The sequence below is a fragment of the Staurois parvus genome, unplaced genomic scaffold (assembly GCF_062004578.1).
Source record: "Staurois parvus isolate SC_StPar_1 unplaced genomic scaffold, SC_StPar_1.0 ptg000832l, whole genome shotgun sequence".
NCBI classification, from domain to species: domain Eukaryota; kingdom Metazoa; phylum Chordata; class Amphibia; order Anura; family Ranidae; genus Staurois; species Staurois parvus.
This window is the reverse complement of record NW_028318628.1, coordinates 1,702,328-1,727,801: the sequence shown is the minus strand read 5'-3', so window position 1 is coordinate 1,727,801 and position 25,474 is coordinate 1,702,328. Positions and strand designations below refer to the sequence as shown.

The 25,474-nt window shown below is 40.6% G+C and overlaps 1 protein-coding gene across 3 annotated transcripts in view; it reads right to left on the bottom strand.

Annotated features, from left to right (window-relative positions):
• SCAPER (S-phase cyclin A associated protein in the ER) overlaps nt 1-25,474 on the bottom strand; it is a 363,489-nt gene that overhangs the window by 284,946 nt on the left and 53,069 nt on the right. For 2 of the 3 annotated variants that reach the window (XM_089655289.1, XM_089655290.1), the window contains exons 9-11: nt 5,990-6,202; nt 1,147-1,308; nt 364-436 (exon numbers count right to left, since the gene is read on the bottom strand). In XM_089655289.1, the coding sequence (XP_089511415.1) occupies nt 364-436; nt 1,147-1,308; nt 5,990-6,202 (448 nt within the window). The remainder of the gene's footprint in view (nt 1-363; nt 437-1,146; nt 1,309-5,989; nt 6,203-25,474) is intronic. The other variant, XM_089655291.1, reaches the window with a different exon arrangement.

The window sequence follows — 25,474 nt, the reverse complement described above, 5'->3', positions numbered from 1 at the left end:
ATATTTAACTTATTTATTCCTTTTGATCTATTAAATATATAATTGAAAGTGTTTTATTATATATGTTTGATAAGTGCAAAAAAAAAGTAGCTGTTTATTCAGCCAGACATTTTGTGAACTTCCAGTACTTTTTGCCTCTAGAAGTTCACAAAATGTGAACTTCTGCTAACTCCATAGTTTACAAATTACCTGCCCTGTTATGGGGAAGAGATGGAGGTTGTTTTGTAGTCTAAAACACTCCCTGTCCTAGGGTGACAACTGCTAAATATGGTAAACAACATGGATTTTCTAAACATAAAATCAGTAAATGGAGATCACTTTTTCACATAACAGCATCACTGCTTTTTCCCCAGAGCATATTACCTTCATAATCTGCTAAAACCTCATTCCAATCCATAGACATCCCACTGAATGACATACCACTGCCCACACTGGCCTGCAAGAAAAAAAAAGAAATTATTAAAAATACAGGTAACCTGCAGAATGTTCAGTGCTGAAACACTACAAGAATTTTCTATAAACAACAGACTTCTAGGATTTAAAGGCCCCGCTTCTCATGTGGGTCACAGAAGTCCACTCCTGTGATCCAGATTCAGACTAAAGTCTACTGTCAGTTGATGTCACAGATCCAGTCCAATCTCTGCAAGGATCCTGACTTTAATTTTTGTATCCACCCAGATGCCTGATCGGCCGCTGGCTCAGCCCCTCAGCACACTACTGTGAGACTGAGCCAGCCACTCCTAACCCCTCCACAGTCTAGCATTAAAGTGGGCGCTGAAGGGGCAGAGCAGCAAGCCAGTGACTGACAGTCACCATTCTCTGTTCAGTGAAGACAGAGAACCGAGTGATCAACGATCACATGATCGCTTGGTTCTCGGTCTTAAAGCCAGTGGAGGACAGCTGCAGGGTTGGATTGATGCTGCAGCCACATAGGCGAGTATGAATGTTTTTTTTAAATCCTGAGTTTCACTTTTAAAACTTTCAAGATTTTTAAAAGGAATATCAAACAAGTTACATCAAAAGGTTCCTGGCACTGCTCAAACAACTGTCATTAATGTAATTGTGGTTTTAAAATTTGCTTAAGTGGTTTAACTATGAAAACTAAGTTAGGATCAGTCAACATACAAAAACACACCACAGACTTACAGAGAAATCACTTTCATTATCTATTTCAATGTCATTTTCCTCTGCTTCAATTTCTCTGGTTAACTGCTCTTCCTCTGCTATAGCACTTGCTATGGCTTCTTCATTAGCTTTCTCTAGGCGGTCTGCAAGCTCTTCTTTTTTGGCAAGTACCTCTGCCATGGACTGAAGGAAAACAATAGGCAGAGTGTTAGAAATCAGGCACATGACAAATATTACATGCCACAGACAGCAAAACATAAGAAAAAATACATATGCTCCAGTAATAGTAACAAAATTCCCTAATTACAAGAAAATCGAATCTGTGTTTTTCAGGTCGACAGAGCTGTCCCAACAAAGATGTCCTTCATTTTAAACATCCTTCTTTCAATTAGTAGAACTGTGAAAGGTCTGTAGTTTACTAATCACTAAGCTCCTCTGCTTTAAATGTATTTCTAATGCAATCCTTGAAAATACTAAGGTACTAAAGGACATGTGTTCCCCAAGCCTACTGTCTTCCATACGATGGTTCCTGTACATTGTCAAGTTCATCTATGAAAAGTAGATCAAATGCAAAGCTTTCACGGACCACAAGATGTTCTAGAGAAAATGTTATGCAAGCTGTATTAACCTTAAAGTCAACCTGTGACCAGACCTTGGACATTAAATTACGTACACATTTATAATAAGCATTAAACGTTTTAAAGCAAACCACACCTGAGCTCTGCAGTTGCTGGCACTGTAAAGTAATTCAACCTCAAAGAAAACAACAGAATCTGAAATCTGGTTGCAGCAATTTTCTGGACAGTTTACAGCATCAACTGTTTACATAGGAAGGCTGGCAGACTGCAAAGTCCCTGCTGCAAGAGAAAGCAAGGGAAGACCAGATGTCACCTTTTTTTTACCACCTCCCCCTTTCCTTTAGATTGTAAGCTCCATGAGCAGGGCCCTACTATTCCTTCTGTACTGAATTGTATTGTAATTGTACTGTCTCCCTTTATATTGTAAAGTCTTGTGCAAACTATTCGCGCTATATAAATCCTTTATATATTATTATAATACTAATGTAATTTCCATGCTTCTGCAGTGAACATTGAGCCTGAATTGTTCCACAGTGCCTATTTTAGCAGAGCTTGTTTTAAAGTGCATTTACTGCTAGTTAGAATATGTAAATATAGCCTGACAAAAGGTTCACCTTAATTGTATTTCAAGTAGTTACTCTTTAAATGAGTCCTACTAGAATATTTAAACACATTCATGTGACCTGCATGCACAATTCTACAACACATGCGGAGGTATAACATAATTACTGCCATTCATGCTGGGGGAAAATCATGCATTGTTTTATGGTCCAAAAATGTAATTCTTATAAACTGCTCATAAATTAAGAATTAACATCTCAATATCATTATTTTTTAAGTTATGCATTTAGAAATGTCCAGTTTGGTTAGCAGCAATTACAATGTAGCAAACAAAACTGTGGAGAAAATGGCACATTAGCAAAGAATTTAGACTTAAAGAATTCATGTTGTAGTTGTTACTGCTATCTGGGGCACTGTTAGAGAGATTTACTCTCACTTTCTGCCCTGCTGACATTTTCCTCAAACAGGAAGTGAGAGAAAATCTGCAACAGGCACACGGACAGTAATAAAAACCAGACAGGGGATTTAGCCCTACCCTATTAAATAGAAACATTTTATGTCTGCCGGAGTTGCTGTTGAATAGTTCCCAACTCTATCCAAAATTGAAAAAAAACGTTTTGGCAGGATATGAGCTTTTAATGCTAGGTCCACTCAAAACAGTGTTTTAATTATTGGGTGGGTTGAGTGGGAGAGTGTTTCACTCTGCATTGCACTTTTATCTCTAGAGAAGCTGCCAGCAACAACCTATACATCTATGTTTCCCATATTGCTGATATTAGGAAGAGGTCTTGAGCTTCCACAAAGCTTTCTCTTGTTCAGCCCAGCAGGTGGAATGACAGAACTCCAGATTCATTCATCCACACTCAACAGCACAGATAGACTAATCTTACCTGCAGGCTATTGTATTCTGATAGCCAACACCCTCAGCTGTCAGAAAACCCAAACAGTAACTGCAGCTGATTGGCTAAGTTTTTTTTCCACCCTTCAATTTCTCGAGAGGTTTGTCGAACTGGGTGGTGTCAGCAGGGCCATTCAAAACCTGAATATCAGCCAATTCACAGAAATCATCTGAAATCTGAGCCATGTATGGCCAGTTTTAAGTAGCCCAAAGATGACTGGAATTTCTTTCTTTCCACCATGGGTGGAAGGAAGAAAATCTAGTTGATTCCCCCGTCAACGTTGACTGTGCCTTCCAAAGAGCTGTTGTGTTCTGCCAACAGGGAGAGGCACAGGGAGCCTTCCTGGCCAGCAGTACACAATGATTACTACTAGTGGCTATAGTCGCTGGCAATAACCGAATGTGAAAAATCCAACAGGCAGCTTGTGCCCAAGCCTGCCGAAACATGGATCGAATCTCAGCTGGTCCCTGCTGAACTGGACGAATTTCGATCCATTTATGGCTGGCTTTAGTTTAGTGGATATCCAATGTATTCCTCACTTACTCAACTACAGTATCTAATAGGGGAATACAGAAATGGGATGAGTCAAATTGCTATTGGTTGAAGCAAAATGAAGGACCCTGGAAGGGATTGCTGCCACTGGAACCAACAGAAAGTGGCTAATCAACCCACCAGAGACATCGATTGAAATGTTATCCTTGAATGAACCCTCCTTTTAAAGTAGATCTAAACCCTTAAATCACGTTTAGCTAGTCTACCACCCCCTCCTCTACTCTCTAACCTAAACTGATAAAATTAGCACTCTAACACTTACCTTTTGAAGCTATGGGGTTTTCTGAATTTAATGGCATACTGGTACTATTAGGAAAGCGCTAGCTGGGCAAAGTGGGGATCTGTATGCAGACAGGGGCACTGACAAACGGCAGAAACAAGGTACAGTGTTCAGTCCTTTTAAAGGGAAAGTATACGTGTGCAAATACTTTGAGTTATTAGAGTAGTATTTTACTTCAAAGACATTTCTGCTGTGTTTTTTACACTGTTATATGATTACTCTTTCATTTATTTTGCTATGGCATTAAATGTAGCAAATAGTAGATTAGGTGTAAGAAATAGATTAACCACTACAATCACTTCATCTCACTGCTTAAAGTGTATGTCTACAGAAAATTAAAAACAAATTAAGTACATATAGCATCTTCAATACATACATGCTTCCCTATGTTTTGTCATGCTTTAAGTACAGAAAAATACCTGCAGATTCTGCCTGAAATCATCTAGTGAGCTCCTAAACCTGTAGTGAGATAACAACAGTGTCTCTGCTGTATTGATATCCCAAGCAGTGTAATCAGCCATGCCTTATTTCTCCTCTGTTGGACTAATAGATCTGTGTATTCCCGCTCCCCTCCATATACATACACTGATTTCCTTCCCAGCAAAACCATACTATTCTCGACTTCCAACAGCCTGCCCACACTCCATGTGCAGGAAAGTGTTTTGGAAGATGTAATGCTGTGGGCATGCCTATATCAATAGGAACTTTCATTTCTGACGGGATCACCAAGTATTTTTCTGTACATGCAGGAAACATGGGGAAATGCACATGTATTGCTGAGATGTATGTAGATATAAATCATTTTTCTCTTCACACAAAGACAATATATACAGTATATAAAAAGCAAATGCGTAGGCTGAAAAAGCTAGGCAGCTCACACTCTGAGCTTCCTTTTACATCGCACATTCTCACATGCATTTGTTTAGTAAAGGACAGAGCACAAATTAACATGCAATGCCACAATATAACAAAATGGTTGTTTGTATTATTGAACCATTCATCCTAAACATCTGTAACAGAACTGCAGAGTGATGAGAAGAGTTTACCTGTTCTGAACAAGTACACCATGAGAAGAAACAATTAGATAAAAGAGAGACATTGTTAAGATTTGCTTCCATTAAATAGCTGACACTCGCATCATACTGTAAGGGGTTAGGGGAACCCCAACGTTTTTGACAAACAACATTCTGCCACCAAGAAAAAAAGCAAATAGTCATCATCCAGCATTCACTCTTGGCACCCACCAACTGCTGCGGTATCTTTATATCTACCAACTTTAAAATCTATATTTAGAAAAGACTGACCTGAGCAATAAAAAAAGATAAATACACACTAATTTTCCTTGTTTTGACTGCTGTCCTTCATAAACCAAGAAAGGTATACTCTGTTCTCACTAGGGTTTGTTAAGACAAAATTTCAATATGCTAAACAAGGTACTAGATGGTCCTTAACGGCTACCAGTTTGGATGGACTACCTCTATTTAGATAGGTGACTAAAATAATAGAGACCCTAAACATTCTGTAGTCTCCAAAAAAACCTGGAAGGGAAAATGGGGGTTCGAGATTTGTAGATTCATAAATCTACCTCAAAACTGCAAATAATTGTTTTAAATATGACACGTGGATAGTACAAACAGCCATGTTAGGTGACAGCTACAAATTTAACTAACCCACAGCAGCCAGGCTGGAAGAAAGAAGGTAACTGTATTATCTATCTAGTTTTTTAAGCTGACTGGCTTATTTGCTAATTTAGTTGCATTTTGTGAAAACAAAATCATATTTATCCACTAGGCCATCATTCCCTACATACCAATTTACCTCCTTGCACTAATACTACGTTGATCACATCTTCATCATACCCAAGCTTCATACCATACAATTTGAACAGCATCCAATCAGCAGTTATTACACACTCATATTTAACCAGGAAAATGCTGAAATTTAGAGTCCTATAAAGATATAAAACATTTAAAGAGCACATAAAATGTTCTTACCAATTTTCCAGCACTCACGTTTGAAAGATCCATATCGGTACCACTTTTCCCTCCATCTGATGGGTCAACAGAGCAGATGATATCAGAGTTTCTCATCCTTGAAAGAGGATCCAGAAATTCAACTGGAATGTCCAGACAGGGCAGTTTTGGGGCCGACTGGGCAATAAAGGATCCTGTTGTCTTTATTTCTTCTAAGGCTTTGTGAACAGTGAACTAAAACAAAACAAATCAATATTTTAATATTTCACATTTGTAGATAACTACTAAACATGTATGAATGGAATGATATGTTATACAGTATATAGTAATACTAAAGGACAACTGAGTACAGACTAAAATTAACAGTGACTTAATCTAATATGGGGTTATACAGTGCTGTAAAAAAGTATTTGCCCCTTCCTGATTTTATTTTGCATATTTGTCATACATATTTTAAATCATCAAACAAATTTGAATATTACACAAAAATAACAAAAAGTAAATATAAAATGCAGTTTTTAAATTATGATTTCACTTATTAAGAGAAAAAAAGCTGTCCAAACCTGCCTAGCCCTATGTGAAAAAGTAATTGCCCCCTAATCCCCCTGCTACCTAACCCAAGTGCGATTGAGCTTGAGGTCACAAACTGACAGCCGCACATTCTCCTTCAGGATTTTCTGGTAGAGAGCAGAATTCATGGTTTCATCACTTATGGCAAGTCAACCGGGTCCTGAAGCTGCAAAGCAGCCCCAGACCATCACACTACCACCACCACGTTTGACCATTGGCATGATATTCTTTTTATGACATGCTGTGTTCGTTTTATGCCAGATGTAATGGGACGCACACTGTCCAAAAAGTTTAACTATTATCTCATCAGTCCACAGAATATTTTCCCAAAAGTCTTGGGGATAATAAAGATTTTTTTTGGCAAATGTGAGAGGAGCCTTTGTGTTCTTTTTTGGTCAGCAGCGGCCTTAGAACTCTCCTATGGATGCCATTTTTGCCCAGTCTATTTCTTATTGCTGAATCATGAACACTGACCATAACTGAGGCAAGTGAGGCCTGCAGTTCTTTAGATGTTGTTCTGGGCTCTTTTAAGACATCGTCGTGCTCTTGAATTAATTTTGGAAGGTCAGCCACTACTGGAAATTCACCACTGTTCCACGTTTTCTCTATTTGTGCATAATGGCTCTCTGTGGTTCGTTGGAGTCCCAAAGCCTTAGAAATGGCTTTGTAACCCTTTCCAGACTGATACATGTCAATTACTCTGTTTCCCATCTGTCCCTGAATTTTTTTAGATCGTGGCATGATGTTTTGCTGTTAGAGATCTTTTAACGTGCTTCAGAAAACAGCTTCTATTTAGGTGATTTATTGATTCAACAGGTCTGGCAGTAATCAGGCCTTGGTGTGGTAAGTGGAATTTACCTCAGCTTTCCAAAAAATGTGGTTCATTTTAGTTCATTAACGATTTAGCAAAGGTGGGGAGTAATTATTTTTTTACACAGGGCCAGACAGGTTTAGACAGCTTTTTTTTCCCTTCATTCCCTTCATCATTTAAAAGCTGCATTTTGTATTTACTTGGGTTACCTTCTTGTAATATTAAAATTTGTTTGATGATCTGAATCATTTAAGTGTAACAAATATGCAAAAAACAAAAATCAGGAAGAGGGCAAACACTTTTTCACAGCACTGTATGTCTTGGAAGTTTTTCTTAAATCTGAAATGAATGCTAAATATAGAATTAACAACAAGAGACAAAGAGGGCGCAAATGTCTAGTGCATTATCTCCAGCACTTTATTAAAGGATAAAAGAAAACATATTATACTCACGAGCCAAATAAGAATGATGACATAACATAAAAGCACAGAATTCAGATGTCCGTTCTCGAATTTCAACAAATGTGTGGATGACAATACCAGCTAATGCTAGCACTGCTCTAAGGATATTGGTCAGTCCCCCTAAATGCGTTAGCTGGTATTGTCATTTGCACATTCGATGAAATTGGAGAGCAGACTTCACTAATAGAGAAGAGAGAGGCCATTTTTTTTGGTCATGGATAATGACCTCCCTGCACAAGGAAAATTCCTCAGTTACATACAATTGTCAGTAAAAAATGGAATGTATGTGATTATACTCCTTATATCACTAAAATACTATAGTTAAATAGACCTGGTCACTTTGAACATGCCAGTAAAAGTGACACTATCTCATCTAATGGCTCATGTCCAAGGTGGCATTAGGGTAGATTTACTAAAACTGGAGCACTCAGAATCTGGTGGAGCTGTGCATGGTAGCCAATCAGCTTATAACTTCAGCTTGTTCAATTAAGCTTTGATAATAAAACTGGAAGCTGACTGGTTTCTATGCAGAGCTGCACCAGTAGTGACCACTAAGTCCAATTTTTTTCTTCACTGTTCTGATGAGTTGCAGGGTTTACTCTCTAGCCAGTTGGAGCAAGAGAACATCACGTTGAGGCAAATTTACCTCTCTGAAAGTTCTCCTTTCTGACAAGTTCTCCAACATCTCAAACAATATACATATACAGTAGATATAAAATAGATTGTACTTTAACTTATTCTTTTTTCAGCTTTGTTATACATTTTTTCAAGAACTATTATTTAAATTCCAGCAATGACCCAAAACAATATATAGTGCATACTGTATCTTGTAACTTTTGTAATAGATAGAATTTATTTTACTGGAATATTTGTTAAATTCCAAAAAAATCTGATATATTTAGACAATGCAGAATATAAAAAACATAAAATTGTGATCACATATGGTAGTAACTGTATGCAGCTTGTAGAAGGTCGCAGAGGAGAATTTACTAAGACTGGAGCAGACGGAATCTGGAGCAGCTGTGCATGGCAACCAACCAGTTTCTAGCTTTCATTTTCAAAGCTTGACTGAACATGCTTAAGCTAGAAGCTGATTGATTATTATTATTATGCACAACTACTACAGAAGGAAAAGGGAAAAGGAGAATTTTGTCGGTAGTGGTATAGACTATGAGGAAAATGAAGATGTAGTGGAAGTGGTAGTTGAAAAAGCATACTGGTTTTGGATCATGGAAGTTACCAATGTGGAAGGTTGAAGGGATGTGGGCTGAAATGGGACCAGATAGCTGAGCAGGGGGATGGTCTCGGTATTAAGCAGAAGAATATGGGTAGCTGGATGAGAAAGGTGGGGAGAGGTTAAAATTAAGGATCGTGGGTGAGAAAATGTTCATGCAGCTGGGGTAGGTTGTGGTGGGTATGTATCTAGAGGTGGGGTTGGTTCAGGTGTAATGGGAAAAGTAACAGTGGAAAAAGGGGCAGACGCTGCACAAGGCATGAAGAGGCAGTGAAGTACATCACACCAAACCCTATCCCTACTAAGTACTCCTTCGGAACTTCCTTAATGAAGCCCACTAAACTTCACATTCAATAAAAAAATATACATATGTTTAATCACTACCAATTATTGTTTGTTATTTTAAAATTATGTTAAAAAAATTGCATAAAGCACTTATAATTATCTGTATTCCTTTCAATTATTCATGTAGAGTTATTTACTTATTTAAATGGTTTTACTATGGTTTAGAATACAAAGTGCTGGCTTGAAGCCCTGCAGACATTATTGCAGGGCACCAAGCCAGCACTTTGCTTCACAACCACTACACAGATAAACTAGCTTACCATACTTCTTACAATCTGATTTTACAATCTCTTTTAGATCTACCAACACCTACAGTATGGAATGCAAGGGCCTGCCAAATAAAATACAAACTGGATAGTTTAGGAAGGTCCTCTCATTACATTGTTTTGTTAAATCTAAAGTTGGTTCTAAAAGGTTTGTGCATTCAGATTGTAACATGTATGGTAACCGTAAACATGTGCTACAAATTTTTAAAACAAACGTCAACCCACCATAACAAATGCATGTCCTAGCTTACAAGAAAAAAAAAATTCACTTTGCTTATGTTTAGTCCTGACAGCCTTTATTCATATGATTATATTATCAGTCAAACTTCTCCCAGACCTGTCTGTGCTAAACTATTAAAATATTGAACAATGGAAGTATCCTGCATGAAAGTACACCATAAGAAAAGGCAGCAGAAAATTTTACAAGCATAGTTTAAAAGTTTAAGGGAGTTATTACAATAAACAATAACAGTAGGTCCTAAACCAACTGATAAAATTATCTCTTTCCAAGTTGGTGAAAAGGTCACTGCAAACTTTCTCCAAGGCCCTCTGACGCCTCCTACTGTCCTCATATTGGGAGTCGGGGCTTTAAATGTTGTCTTTAAAAATAGTATATGATGCGTTTTTGGTGCGGCAAGGCAACTTTTTGGGGACCCCACTACCCAAAGTCCCTTATTAGCTGCTCCACTGGAATTAAGTAGAGATTGCTAGGAGGTGGGAACTTGTTATGTGCTAAAATTCATGTGAAATGTATTTTCATGCACTGCAACTGAAGTGTATGTGGCCAAAAAGTTGCCTTGCCGCACCAAAAACGCATCACATACTATTTTTAAAGACAACATTTAATGCAACACAAAGATGTGAACAGACCCATTGAAAACAATGGCAGTTCTCTTGTCAATACTTAAAGTGGTTCAAAAGGCAGAAATTTTTGACATTCATGCACTCTGTGCAATGTGCATGAGAGCTTCAGCTCTCCAGGACTCTCTTTCCTCATTGGCTCACACAGTAGTGGGAGTCATTGGCTCATGCTGCTGTCAATCACAGCCAGTCAGCCAATGAGGAGAGAGCTTGCAATTAAGGCTTGCTATTGGGAGCACTCAGCGTGGGGAGGAGCCAGGACCACTGGCTATGGACACAAAAAAATAAGAGGCTCAGAGATGCTCTGTGTAAAAACATTACACAGAGCAGGTAAGTATAACGTTTTAACCTTTAGAATCACTCTAATGCAGATTGCGCAATACACGGTAAATCACAAAGGTGTGAATAGGGCCTACATTGTGCATGCACATACCTTTGTATTCAGTCTTTCCAATCCCTTTTCTCTTGAATCTAAGAATGTCATAAACAAGATTCTTGCAACACTTGCAGTGCTGAGCAATATCCCACCTTCTCCTGCCTACCCAATGTTGTGTTGGGTAAGACAGTCAGCCCTACTGGTCAATAGAAACATAACTGTGATAATGATAGATGTCTCTAAATATGTTTTTTTTTTTTAGGATGATACTGGCACATGGCTGCAAAAACAGCATTTTTTTTCTCTTTTTTTTAATGCAGGCTTGCACACAGACGTATAAAGCTCAGTAAAATTGTGCTGCGTTCCAATCCGTAAACTCAAAACAGAAAAATATGCATCCACAGTCCTGCATATGGACTTTTTTTTACACTGCACACATGTGCTTGTGCTAATGTTTACACGCCTACAGCATACCATGCAAATGTACTCTACTGGGAGTAAAAGAGCCACTTGTGTCCTAGCAACAAAGGAAACTATGCAGCAACAGCTGCCTGTGTCCTAGCAGCGAAGAATCCTAGCAACAACTGCCTGTGTCCTAGCAACGAAGAATTCTTGCAATATTATTATTATTATTATACAGTATTTATAAAGCGCCAATAGTTCGCTCAGCGCTGTACATTACAAAGGGGGACAGAACATGTGACAGAACAACAACAATACAATGCAAAACATAAGGGGATCGAGGGCCCTGCTCTTTCAAGCTTACAATCTAGGAGGGAGGGGATGGTGGCACAGGAGAAGATAGCTGTGGGGGATGGGGTGGTAGGAAGAGTGCTGTGTTCCAGCAGTTAAGGATGCTAGGCAGCAAAAGCAATGAAGGACTCTAGATGGCCATAACTGCCTGCGCCTTAGCAACCAATAGTCTGCATTTACAGTGCATGCTTGTAAATACATGAGTTCAGTGTCTGGGCAACTATAAAATCAGATTTTTCTGCCAGTAATATCCTGTGCTTTAGATGAGCTTTTACCTCATCTCAGTGAGAAGTTTCCCCAATACCTCTCCTAGGATACACCCTTGGTGAACCATTTTTTCCAGTATGCTGCATGCAGAACTATCAAACCATGCAAAACATATATGAAGGAAAGCTGTTTTTTTCCGTCTTTAGACTATATTATATGCCACTAAATTAGATCTAATTACTTTTTGCCATCAGAGTACTTTTTTACGTGTGTGTATGTGATCAGAGACTTATAAATGAAAACCACAAAACTTTTTGTAGTTTCTTTTTTGTACTTCTGCAAACAATGAACAGTGCACAGAGCTCTTCAGAACACTGTTCTGACGCCAAACCCTGCTCCTACACTGAAGGTTTAACCTGCTTACAGAAAATATCTTTGGTGGTTTGGGAAGTTTTCCGGAGTAAACCTTGGAATGACATGAAGGCTTCTCAATCCTATTACTCACTGAGTCATTGCCAAAGATTGTGCCCTGTAATCCCTTGGATGTTCTTTGCTTCTGTGCCTGTGCTGGTGATGACTTCCTTGAAAACATGTTCTATACAATGATATCATTCAGCAGAAATCTTTTATTTACTATCGTACTGGGTCAAAGTACAGACATCTTTTTCCACCCTTTGCTTTACCTATAATTGATGTTACACTTCTCAAGGGCTGTCAGAAGCATATCATATCTATACAAATCATTTTTGATCCGAAAAGTTCAGCTTAAAATACTTAAACTGTAGAACATCAGCCCTCTGATTTTTTTTTATATACATTTTACTAGGCTTTATATAACAATAAATGCATACACATGAAGTACAGAAAGGAGGAAAGCAGACTCCCCCATTAAATAGAATTAAAACATCTGAGATAGGTGCAATACATAGTACAACTGAATTCTTAATACATTTGGCATTTGTTTGGGGGAAGTAACTGGTGTGTTGAGGATGGAAAGGTCATCTACTACCTCATAGGGAAGAATAAGTAAAGTGCTGGGTATGGTTAGGGGGTATACTACCAATGTCACTAAGCGTACACAGAAAGGAAAAGGATAGACAATGATGAGAGGGGGAGGGAGGTGGGGATCCAGCCAGGGTAGGCCTAAGTAGTGCTTACATTATTACTTTATTATTAAGATGCTTTGTAATTGGATTACAGCTAGGGTTTGAGACGGCAGAGCAGAATTCGATCAAAGTGCTCTATGTTACAATAAAGGCTGGTTACGAAGTTGGGTTATTAGTCCTTTCATTCTCACAACTCTGTTAAAGTAATATTAAAGGCAATTTTTTTAAAATAACAAACATGTTATACTTACCTGCTCTGTGGAGAGATTTTGCACAGAACAGCCCCAATCCTCCTTTTCTAGGGTCCCCGAGTGGCCCCAGAGCAAGCAGCTTTCTATTGGGGCACCCAAGCAGGCTCTCTCCCGAGCCACTGCTCTGCATGTATATTCACACACAGAGCCGCAGCCTGGCCCCGCCCTTTTTCTCCTCATTGGCTCACTGGTTGTGATTGACAGCAGCAAGAGCCAATGGCTGTCTGCTGTCTCAGTCATTGAGGAGGGAGTGTCCCATGCACATCTCTGGATCGTGACGCGGCTCAGGTAAGTATTGGGTGGGGGGGGGGGGGGGGGCATGCTGTGCACAGACGTTTTTTTACCTTCATGCATAGAATGCATGAAGGTACAAAACCTTGAGCCTTTACAACCACTTTAAGTCATTCACTAATATGTGAAATGGTAGTTGTGTTTCAATATCTTGGAATCAGTGTTCTCTCTGCAGAGAGAAGGAACCTCAGGAGTCTCAGACTGTCCTATTTGAAATGGGTATATTTACTCACAGAATTATCACCACTTTGGTGCCCTTAAGATTTTAATTGGGCTCTGAAGACTGCTGAATTCTGGAAGTTACCTGAAAATCATATCCCGATCTAAAGTACCCCTATAAATAAGATGATTTTCACCTGAAGCCAGTCAGAATGGGAAATGGTTGTGTGTTTCTGGGTAATCTCCAGCCTCTACAGTCCCCACCTGCCTAACTAATATTACAGCCACTAGCTACTGTTTCTCATAGATATGAACAGCACCACTAACATCAAGGCAGTGCATAATCAAGCAAGTTTGTACACAATATCAATCATCCAGCAACTGGATCTTTTGACTCCATCTCATGTCAGTGGTCAGAGTTAGATGTTCTAACAAGATGAACTCTGGTATAAATTCAGCCATAAATGTAAAGCTGCATTCCAAGCACTAACACATTAATTAAAATATATTCCTCAATAACCACAAAAGATATAAATCCAAATTATGTGCACCAAATACCTTTACAAATCCAAATATTAGCTTGTAAGATATTATCACTGAGCTATACATAGTGCAGCAACCAGAGCTGTGGGAGGGGCCAAGCAATCCCACCTACTACAGGCTGCCTGAAGAAAACTACAGGAGGAGGCGGAGACAAGTCAAGTCACCCTGCACAAAGAGGGAGAGCTGCAGTGACTGGTCTCTATTACAGTAAGCTCCTGAACAAAGGCAAAGTTTCACACTGGAGTACTGGACAGATCTGGAAGCAATACACAAAGCACACCAAGATTCAAATAAGAATGCCTCTGGTATTTAGACAATATATGCTTATTCCAGAGTTCAGCTTTAGTGTAATTCGACTTTTGCAGGGATTTTAACACATTTTGTTGCAGGGTTTGTTGTGTGCAGAGTGAATGTGGGAGTGACTTTTTTAATATCAATTACAGTACTTGAGGCACTTGAAGGGCTCGAATGAGGAAAGCTGCAGTGTCTGCATCCCTTTATAAGTAATTAACTCTTTAGGAATATCTCACATAAAATGAAATTGTTGTTACAGAGGATGCCTAAAAACTGACATTTATGTTAGTGCAGACTTCTGGGGAAATCAGTGAGCAAATCACACAAGCAGAAATTTACATTTTTGGGGAAGGCTTCCAGATTGCCATATTGCACTGCTTTTTAAAGAAAATTACAGCATTGAGTTAGCCCACCATTTGCAGCTAAAACAGCTTCAACTCTTCTGGGAAGGCTGTACACAAGGTTTAGGAGTGTGTCTATGGGAATGTTTAACCATTCTTCCAGAAGTGCATTTGTGAGGTCAGGCACTGATGTCGGATGAGAAGGCCTGGCTTGCAGTCTTTGCTCTAATTTATCCCAAAGGTGTTCTACCGGGTTGAGGTCAGGTCTTTGTGCAGGCCAGTCTTTATGGACCATGCTTTGTGCACTGGTGCGCAGTCATGCTGGAACAGGAAGAGGCCATCCCCAAACTGTTCCCACAAAGCTGGGAGCCTGAAATTGTACAAAATGTCTTGGTATGCTGACGCCTTAACAGTTCCCTTCACTGGAACTAAGGGGCCAAGCCCAACCCCTGAAAAACAACCCCACACCATAATCCCCCCTCCACCAAACTTTACAATTGGCTCAATGCAGTCAGCCAAGTACCAGCCACATGAAGTTTAGAGTTCTTTAGCTTTTGACTTTGCAGACAGTTGGCGCCTTCTGGTCACTGTGCTCTTGAGCATGCGCTGACCCTGCTCTGTCATTTTACATGGCCTGCCACTTCGTGTAGGAGTTGCCATTGTTCAGAGTTTCTTCCACTTTGTTATAATACCATGAACAGTTGACCATGGAATAGTTAGTAGCAAGGGTATTTCACGGATGGACTTATTGCACAGATGGCAACCTATCACGGTACTACACTTGAATTCACTGAGCTCCTGAGAGCGACCCATTCTTTCAAAAATGTTTGTAGGAGCAGTCTGCATGTCTAGGTGCTTGATTTTATACACCTGTGCCATTGGAGGTGATTGGAACACCTGAATCCAATGATTTGGAGGGCTGTCCCAATACTTTTGGCAATATTGTGTGTGTGTATATATATATATATATATATATATATTTATTTATTTTCTTAACATTTCCTGCTCCACTCCCCCCAAAAGTGGAATTACCCTTTAAACTTTGGCAAACAATATTACTCTAAGTCAGGAGTACACAAATCCCAGAAGCCAGATATCCAGCGTGCCAAAAAGTACAGCTGCAGCCAGACTTTTCTGAGAGGTTGTTGGAGTTGTCAGTGGAAACACATGCTTTCTGGCTCCTAAAAATGCTTGAATTGGGGATCCTGGATGCTTTATTATTTTGTATATGTATGATAAAATTAACAACAAAAAAATTATAAGAATTTAAATGACTTCTGTAGACAATTATTGATTTGCAATATATATATATTTTTTATCTATATGTGCACAGTTGCTGTAAAACGATGATACAAACAAACTGAAATCACACTGCATCATTTAGCAGTACTGTTATTAATGTGGAAGCCTTAACCTCTTCTATACTTGTTGGCTGGATTTCTGAACGCTGTACAAATGATGAGTGTGGGAGGAGCAGACAACAGGGGAAGATCGCATCACTGCCAGTTTGCTGACAAATCAATACCCATTATAAGAAGCTATTTGGATGTTGATACAAACAAGTCACCATCATCTTACTGCGGAGAAATGAGATGTGTCTTAGTGGCTCTGCCATCACTCACACAGCTTGCCAAAATCAAACAACCGACAGACTCTGAAAGACATCACTGCCATTTGTCCTCTGCTGGCAGGGTGCTCCAAATTAATCTCTGTCTGACTATTTACCACCACATTTTAAACCACTGTTTAATACATCGTAATTCACCAGCTACAAAAGATTTTTACTGTGCTGAGCCAAGAGAAACCATCAAGGCAGAAGGAAAATAACAATCCAAACCTAGTCTAACAGGATTCATTCTCTGTGCTAGTGTTTAGTCCAATCATGTCTGCGTTCCTCTACTTGGCAAGTCCTGTTATTAAGAATATACAGGAGTATAAACATGTAAACAGAAAACATAAGATAAAATAGATCTCCAGCTTGTGATAGAAACCAGAGCAGTGAATGTTTAGTCTCCATTAAAATAAATGACCCACCAGTGTGCTTGAAGCAAAATGCATTGTTTGTACTTTCTCCCCTCAAGCATTCCCTTAGTGAATGGACTTTAATCATTATTAACGTAGTATATAAGCACAGGACACACTTTTATTTTTTAGCTTTGAAATATAAAGTCAGCTTAATAAAAAAGGTTGCATACAGTCACCGCTTTATTAGGTACAAAGAAAACAAACAGAGGGTGCACCGGTCTAGTGCATTACCTTAAATAACATTTATTGATAAAAATAATAGGTAATATACTCACAAAGGACAAATGTATGAAAGCTCATCATAAAGAACAGAACTGTCCAGTCCGTATGGTAGGGCTTTCCCCACATGAACACTGGACCTCCAACAGTCTAACGCGTTTCGAGGACTTGCCTCTTTCTCAGAGCCCTGAGCCAAACATTTGTAAAAGAATGGGTCACTCTCAGCTCAGTGAATTCAAGCGTGGTACCGTGATAGGTTGCCATCTGTGCAAAAAGTCCATCCATGAAATGTTCTTGCTACTAAATATTCCACAATCAACTGTTAGTGGTATTATAACAAAGTGGAAGCAACTGGGAACAACAGCAACTCAGTCACAAAGTGGTAGGCCATGTAAAATGACAGAGCGGGGTTAGAGCATGCTGAAGCGCACAGTGCGCAGAAGTCGCCAACTGTCTGCAGAGTCAAAAGCTAAAGACCTCCAAACTTCGTGTGGCCTTCAAATTAGCACAACAACAGTGTGTAGAGAGCTTCATAGAATGAGTTTCCATGGCTGAGCAGCTGCATCCAAGCCTTACATCACCAAGTGCAATGCAAAGCGTCGGATGCAGTGTAAAGCACGCCGCCACTGGATTCTAAAGCAGTGGAGATGTGTTCTCTGGAGTGACAAATCACACTTATCTGTCTAGCAATCTGATGGACGTGTCTAGGTTTGGCGGTTGTCCGAAGAACGGTACTTGCCTGACTGCATTGTGCAAAGTGAAAAGTTTGTTGGAGGGGGCGGTTATGGTGTAGGGTTGTTTTTCAGGGGTTGGGCTTGGCCTCTTAGTTCAAGTGAAGGGAACTCTTAAGGCGTCAGAATACCAAGACATTTTGGACAATTTCATGCTCCCAGTTTTGTGGGAACAGTTTGCACTGGTGCACAGTCATGTTGGAACTTCCTGTTCCAACATGACTGCGCACCAGTGCACAAAACAAGGTCCATAAAGACATGAATGAGTGAGTTTGGGGTGGAGGAACTTGACTGGCCTGCACAGAGTCCTGACTTCAACTCGATAGAACACCTTTGGGATGAATTAGAGCGGAGACTGACAGCCAGCCCTTGTCGTTCAAAGGGTGGGCCAACTCAATATTGAACCCTACGGACTAAGACTGGGATGAAATTAAAGTTCATGTGTGTGTAAAGGCAGGTGTCCAAATACTTTTGGCAATACGGTGTCCTCTTACTCCTTGACCTCTCCGCGGCCTTCGACACAGTTGACCACCCCCTCCTCCTTAATAAACTATACTCCCTTGGCATCAGAGACTCCGCTCTCTCCTGGCTCTCCTCCTATCTATCCCAATGCTCCTTCAGCGTTACATATAACGCTACCACCTCCCCCTCTCTCTCCCTCTCTGTTCGGGTTCCCCTTCTCTTCTCCATCTACACCTCCTCCCTTGGCCAACTGATACACTCCCACGGCTTCAACTACCACCTCTACGCCGATGACACACAAATCTACCTCTCCACCCCTCGCCTCACCCCCTCAGTCCCCGCCCGTATCACCCACCTACTGAACAACATTTCAGACTGGATGTCACTCCACTTCTTCAAATTAAACATTTCCAAAACCGAGCTCCTAATTTTTCCCTCAGCCCGTGCCCCCACCCTCTCCATTACGACCATGCCACCATCAGTCCCACCCCGCAAGCCAAAGTCCTAGGTGTCACTCTAGACTCAAACCTGTCCTTCCAACCCCATGTCCAATTGCTGGCAAACTCATGCAGGCTCCACCTCCGCAACATCTCCAAAATACGCTCATTCCTAACCCCAGACACGACCAAACAACTCATACACTCCCGTATCTCACGACTCGACTATTGCAACTCCCTCCTCACCGGCCTACCCCAACACAGGCTATCCCCGCTTCAGTCTATCCTGAACTCAGCGGCAAGACTCATCCACCTTACCAACCGCTCCGCATCTGCCACCCCCCTCTGTCATTCCCTCCACTGGCTTCCGATTGCCCAACGCATTAAATTCAAACTACTAACACTGGCGTACAAAGCCATTCATAACACTGCCCCGAACTACCTCACCGACCTAATACCCAAATACCACCCAACCCGCACTCTTTGCTCCTCACAAGACCTCCTACTTACTAGCTCCCTGGTCTCCTCCTCCCACGCCCGACAGCAGGACTTCTCCAGGACTTCCCCCATCCTCTGTAACTCACTACCCCAATCCATCAGACTGTCACCTACCCTTCTTACCTTTAGGCGCACCCTGAAAACCCATCTCTTCAGGGAAGCCTATCCCACCCTCACCTAACAGCCGATCTCCTCCACTCCTCCTACCACTCCATCCCCCACAGCCACTTCCTCCTGTGCTACTATCCCCTCCCTCCTAGATTGTAAGCTCAAAAGAGCAGGGCCCTCGAACCCCTCGTATACTGTTTTGTTACTGTATTGTCTCATGTACTGTCCCCCACTAATCTGTACAGCGCTGAGCAAACTTTCTGGCGCTATATAAATACTGTATAATAATAATAATAAAGTGAGTCCAAACCAGCCCGAGCTGTCCTGTCCCGCCAGGAACTTGTCAAAGATGACAGCCAATCATGGGTGCAGAGGCAATACCTGCCCCACAGCAGAATATGTACAAGGGGTGTGTATATGCCTATGATTGGCTGTTATATTTGATAGCTTCCTGGCGTCCGAACCCACCTGATCTCCTCCCTGGTAGTTAGGAACTGTGTTGACAGCATGTCATGAGTCCTTGCCATAAAGTCCAAGTCTTTTTTAGAAAGATCACAACACAGTGCCGATACTGCACCATGTCAGGGCCCCACAGAACCCCATCAGGCATGTGACAAAGGGGTCCTGAGAGACCCCAAAACATTGCACTATTTGCACTGTGGTGAAATTTCTTTAATAAAGACTTGGACCTTATGACAGAGATCCATACTGTGCTGGTGACATAATTCTTCTGCGTTACACACAGGTTAACAAGTTGAAAGTTGCTGTTAATTCACCACCTGTTTATTCCAGGCTTGCTCTTTAGAATCAAACAAAAACAAAGGCAGAAGAACATCTATCTGCCAAGCCACTGCTGGCTATAGATTCATCATGCAGAATGTAAGTGTCAAATACTCATTGGTCAGATGACAGGTGTACAAAGATCTGGAGATACAGCACATTATGTGCTTGTTTCATTATATCTTAAATTTCACAAAAAGATCTAACAGGTGTTATTGCAGAATGATTAAAGTATACAGTGGGGCAAAAAAGTATTTAGTCAGCCACCAATTGTGCAAGTTCTCCCACTTAAAAAGATGAGAGAGGCCTGTAATTGGCATCATAGGTAGACCTCAACTATGAGAGACAAAATGAAAAAAAAAATCCAGACAATCACATTGACTGATTTGGAAAGAATTTATTTGCAAATTATGGTGGAAAATAATTATTTGGTCACCTACAAACAAGCAAGATTTCTGGCTCTCACAGACCTGTACCTTCTTCTTTAAGAGGCTCCTCTGTCCTGCACTCATTACCTGTATCAATGGCACCTGTTTTAACTTGTTATCAGTATAAAAGACACCTGTCCACAACCTCAAACAGTCACACTCCAAACTCCACTATGGTGAAGACCAAAGAGCTGTCGAAGGACACCAGAAACAAAATTGTAGACCTGCACCAGGCTGGGAAGACTGAATCTGCAATAGGCAAGCAGCTTGGTGTGAACAAATCAACTGTGGGAGCAATAATTAGAAAATGGAAGCCATACAAGACCACTGATAATCTCCCTCGATCTGGGGCTCCACGCAAGATCTCCCCCCATGGGGTCAAAACGATCACAAGAACGGTGAGCAAAAATCCCAGGACCACACGGAGGGACCTAGTGAATGATCTGCAGAGAGCTGGGACCAACGTAACAAACGTGTCAGACGTGTCCCGATGCTTAAGCCAGTACATGTCCGGGCCCATCTGAAGTTTGCTAGAGAGCATTTGGATGATCCAGAAGAGGATTGGGAATGTCATATGGTCAGATGAAACCAAAATAGAACTGTTTGGTAGAAACACAACTCGTCGTGTTTGGAGGAGAGAGAATGCTGAGTTGCATCCAAAGAACACCATACCTACTGTGAAGCATGGGGGTGGCAACATCATGCTTTGGGGCTGTTTTTCCGCAAAGGGACCAGGACGACTGATCCATGTACACGACAGAATGAATGGGGCCATGTATCGTGAGATTTTGAGTGCAAACCTCCTTCCATCAGCAAGGGCATTGAAGATGAAAGGTGGCTAGGTCTTCCAACATGACAATGATCCCAAACATACCACCCGGGCAACGAAGGAGTGGCTTCGTAAGAAGCATTTCAAGGTCCTGGAGTGGCCTAGCCAGTCTCCAGATCTCAACCCCATAGAAAACCTTTGGAGGGAGTTGAAAGTCCGTGTTGCCCAGCTACAGCCCCAAAACATCACTGCTCTAGAGGAGATCTGCATGGAGGAATGGGCCAACATAGCAGCAACAGTGTGTGCCAACCTTGTGAAGACTTACAGGAAACGTTTGACCTCTGTCATTGCCAACAAAGGATATATAACAGAGTATTGAGATGAACTTTTGATATTGACCAAATACTTATTTTCCACCATAATTTGCAAATAAATTCTTTCCAAATCAGCCAATGTGATTGTCTGGATTTTGTTTTCTTATTTTGTCTCTCATAGTTGAGGTCTACCTATGATGCCAATTACAGGCTGCTCTCATCTTTTTAAGTGGGAGAACTTGCACAATTGGTGGCTGACTAAATACTTTTTTGCCCCACTGTACATATAAAAAAAAACATTATAAAAATGTTTTCCCCCTTTTCTATAAGTGATAACATATCCTCTGTTCTCAGCTACATAAGAGCTAGCTAGGGGAGAAGAAATAGCAGAACATTGATCTTCCCAGTGAATGGTTGTGCAGGGGTGGGGTGTCAAGACAAGTCTGATCATTGGAGGAGAGCACACAGAGTTCCCAGCACAGCTAGAGAACTGTGCTCTCATGCCTAGTGTGGTCAGTTTTGAAAATGAAAGCAGAGGGACTGGCAGGACACCAGGGATTTCACACAAAGGAAGCAACACAAAGAGAACAGGATACGTTTTCATAAAAGTACGATACAGCAGGCACATATCAGGAATATGAAATGCTGGGTTTACATACTCTTTAAAATATTTACAGTATGTATATGTTATAATAAACTTTAACTGTATTTTTATGCTGTATTTCCAGTTAATCCAGTTTTTATTCCATGAAAAGAAATAGACCTGTTCATATTAGTACCATGGACAGAGCAAGTGACATAGGCCGTAAGGTGCAGGCCAGTATACATTAATCAGTCAAATATTTAAAACTGGTTAATGTTTATCTAAATATCCAGCGGGCATGCTGAAACCCTTGCCACACAATGGTGTTACAGTGGTTTAAATCCAAAATGTGTACGTAAACATTATTTGCACTAAAATAATGTAATTCTCAGACTGTTCACAAGTAAGCAGGCAAAGTATAAGGCCCTCTACACACCTATGTATTTTAAATGCACTGTAGTTGCGGTGCGTTAAAACAATTCTGCTTGCTGCATCTTTGGTGAGCTTTCATCAAACTGCATGCTATGCAGAGTTCAATGGTGAGGCACCTATAAGTGCTTGTAAAACGCACCTGAAGACACTTCACAGATGTGAACAGGCTGTTAGGAGGTATAATGAAATATCTAAAGTCTTCAACGTCAATGTTATATCAAATCCACCAGTGACCAACTGAGAAACACAAATCTATGCAAATCCACAAGGTAAAGCACTGTGGAATGCCTAATGTCAAAAATGCTGCTTTGTATTTAGGTGTGTTCATCTTGTATTTGGGATCAGTTTCAGACATTTCTGAGATCATTCAGAATTAATTCTTGGGTACATTTGTCCTGTAGCTGACTTCCTTCTAAGCTTTTCATTCCTGCTGACTTGTATGGGAAGTTATGACACTAAATAAAGCCTGTGTATAGGCTCTAATTTGACCTTGGGGAGAATAAAGGTTGTGAGTGGCTGTCCCTAAGGTTGTATTTGCATTCCCATTGACTTGTATGGGGAATAAATTAAACAAATGCCTATATACACAAACCCTACACTAAAGCAAGACAGAAGGAATGGCTACTGCACACATCTCTTAGATTGTAAGCTCCAAGGATCAGGGCCCCCCTAACCCGCTTGTATTGAACTGTATTATTGCTGTATTGTCTCCATTATATTGTAAAGTGCTGAGCAAACTGTTGGCGCCATATAAATCCTGAATAATAATAATCAACCTTATACAAGTGACCAGCATCATAACAGAACCATTATTAAACAGCAATTTTAAAGTAAAGGGAGATACAATTGGAATCTGATCTAAATAATGAGTATAGATAGGTGGTGAAGCATTCAAACCCTGTCCTCATGGTTGCTCAGGATTTTCCATTGTTGTTAGTGCATGAAAGAGAAATAAATGAATCAAAACAACATGTAAAATATTTATTACTGCATATAGAATGATATTGGCTAAACATTGTTTAGAACAAAAAGACAGCTAATGATATAGCTGTCCTATAATGAAGAAATATGAAAAGCCAGTTCACACTGTCCTGCCTGACCCTCTTCCAGTCACACTGCCGACTCCATTACCTAGCTTCTCCTCTTGCAATTACCACATACTGCCTACTGTACAGCTTTAATCGTTGGTTTGAGCCAACTACATGAAAATTGATTGCTTGTTCCCTATCAGTTTATTCTTAAGCAATCTGCTGCCAAATTAAAACCTAACAAATTTTTGGCTGTGCATTACATGTCCATCATTCATAGAAGAAATTTCCACTGCTGTTGTTATCCAGCTGGGAGCTTTTCTGTGCAAATATCTTGTGGCTGCCAGGCCCAGACATTCCATCCACTAACCAGTGCTTGCCTCAGTGTAAAAATAAAGACATGGTTCCACACTGGTCCGGGATGACAGACTATAACTATTAAAACCCCAGACTTCCACAAGAGCAAGTTATTCTTATGTAATGGATATCCTTGAGAAACTAATTTACCATCACATATACAGTCTAAATTTGCACCATAAAAACTAATATGCAGTAAGAGAGACGTATGGCCAAAGCTCGTTTGGCCATACTTCTCTTGCGAGTCACAAGAGGGCATTTACTTGAGCTATCTTGTGACTCAGAATCAGGTGACAGCGGGCTGAAGCCAGCCGATGGTTGCTGTCAAACTCTGAGGGGATCTCAGCAATAATGTCGGGATCCACCCAGATGCCGTACAGGCATCTGGCTCAGTGCCTCAGCATGTTGATGAGAGGCTGAGCCAGCCACTCCTACCTCCTCTCCTGCCTGGTGCTCCAGTGAGCGTTGGAAGAGCAGAGTAGAGAGTGGTGACTGACAGTCACAGCTCTCTGCTCAGAGTGGACCCAAGAAGTGAGTGATCAGCAGTCATGTAATCACTCGGTTCTTCGGCATAGAGCCAGACTGGAACAGCTGCAACATTGGACCAATGCTGCAGCAGCTAGGTAAGTATATCTGCTTTTTTTTCCCCCAGGTGTAAAATAAACATGGACTGCATCACCTCTCTAATCACAGAACAAAATCTACCTACCCCAACAATAGACATTTTTCTTCCCCTGGAGGATTCCAACACACTTAGGCAAACCATAAATGAATCGATTTACTTTCCTTGTACTACAGAAGAAGGAAAGAAAATTGCTTGATTCCCCCACCAACATAGTCAGTGTTAATGGGGGAATGTCTCCCGCAGCGCTAAAGAGTTCTGGGCGAGAGGAGCCTGCGAGACCGGCAGGACACAATGATTGTTTCTAGTGGCAATAGCAGCTGGCAGTAATTGTATAATAAAAATCTGACAGGCTGGTCGTACCCAAGTCGATTGATGGGTACAATCAGCCTGCACATACTTCATAGATGGTTTGTTCTGAACCTGCCGAATTTAAAACCACATATGGCCAGCTTCAAGCTGATGATTAGGTTTTCTTTTGTTCAGCCAGTGGGCTAAAGTAAAAAATAAAACAAACAGATTACTCCATCCACACAATGTGGTGGATGGAGGAATCTCTCCAATTTAACTGGAACAAATATCTACTACTAAAACATATTGAACAAAAAAAAAAGTTTTATAACATTCATTGCTTAATATCTGGATTTCCAGGTAGAGAAGAACGAGGCCATGGCTAATTGTTGACACAGCAAGCAAGTGTTGTCTATATTATAGCACAACAATGACACTCTTTTTATTTAGATTTTTTTGCTTTCAAACCTAGGTGTGCAATCAACACATTAGAATCCTAAGTGTCATGCATTCATAACATTTTGGGCTTCTCAAAATGTTAAAGATGATATTA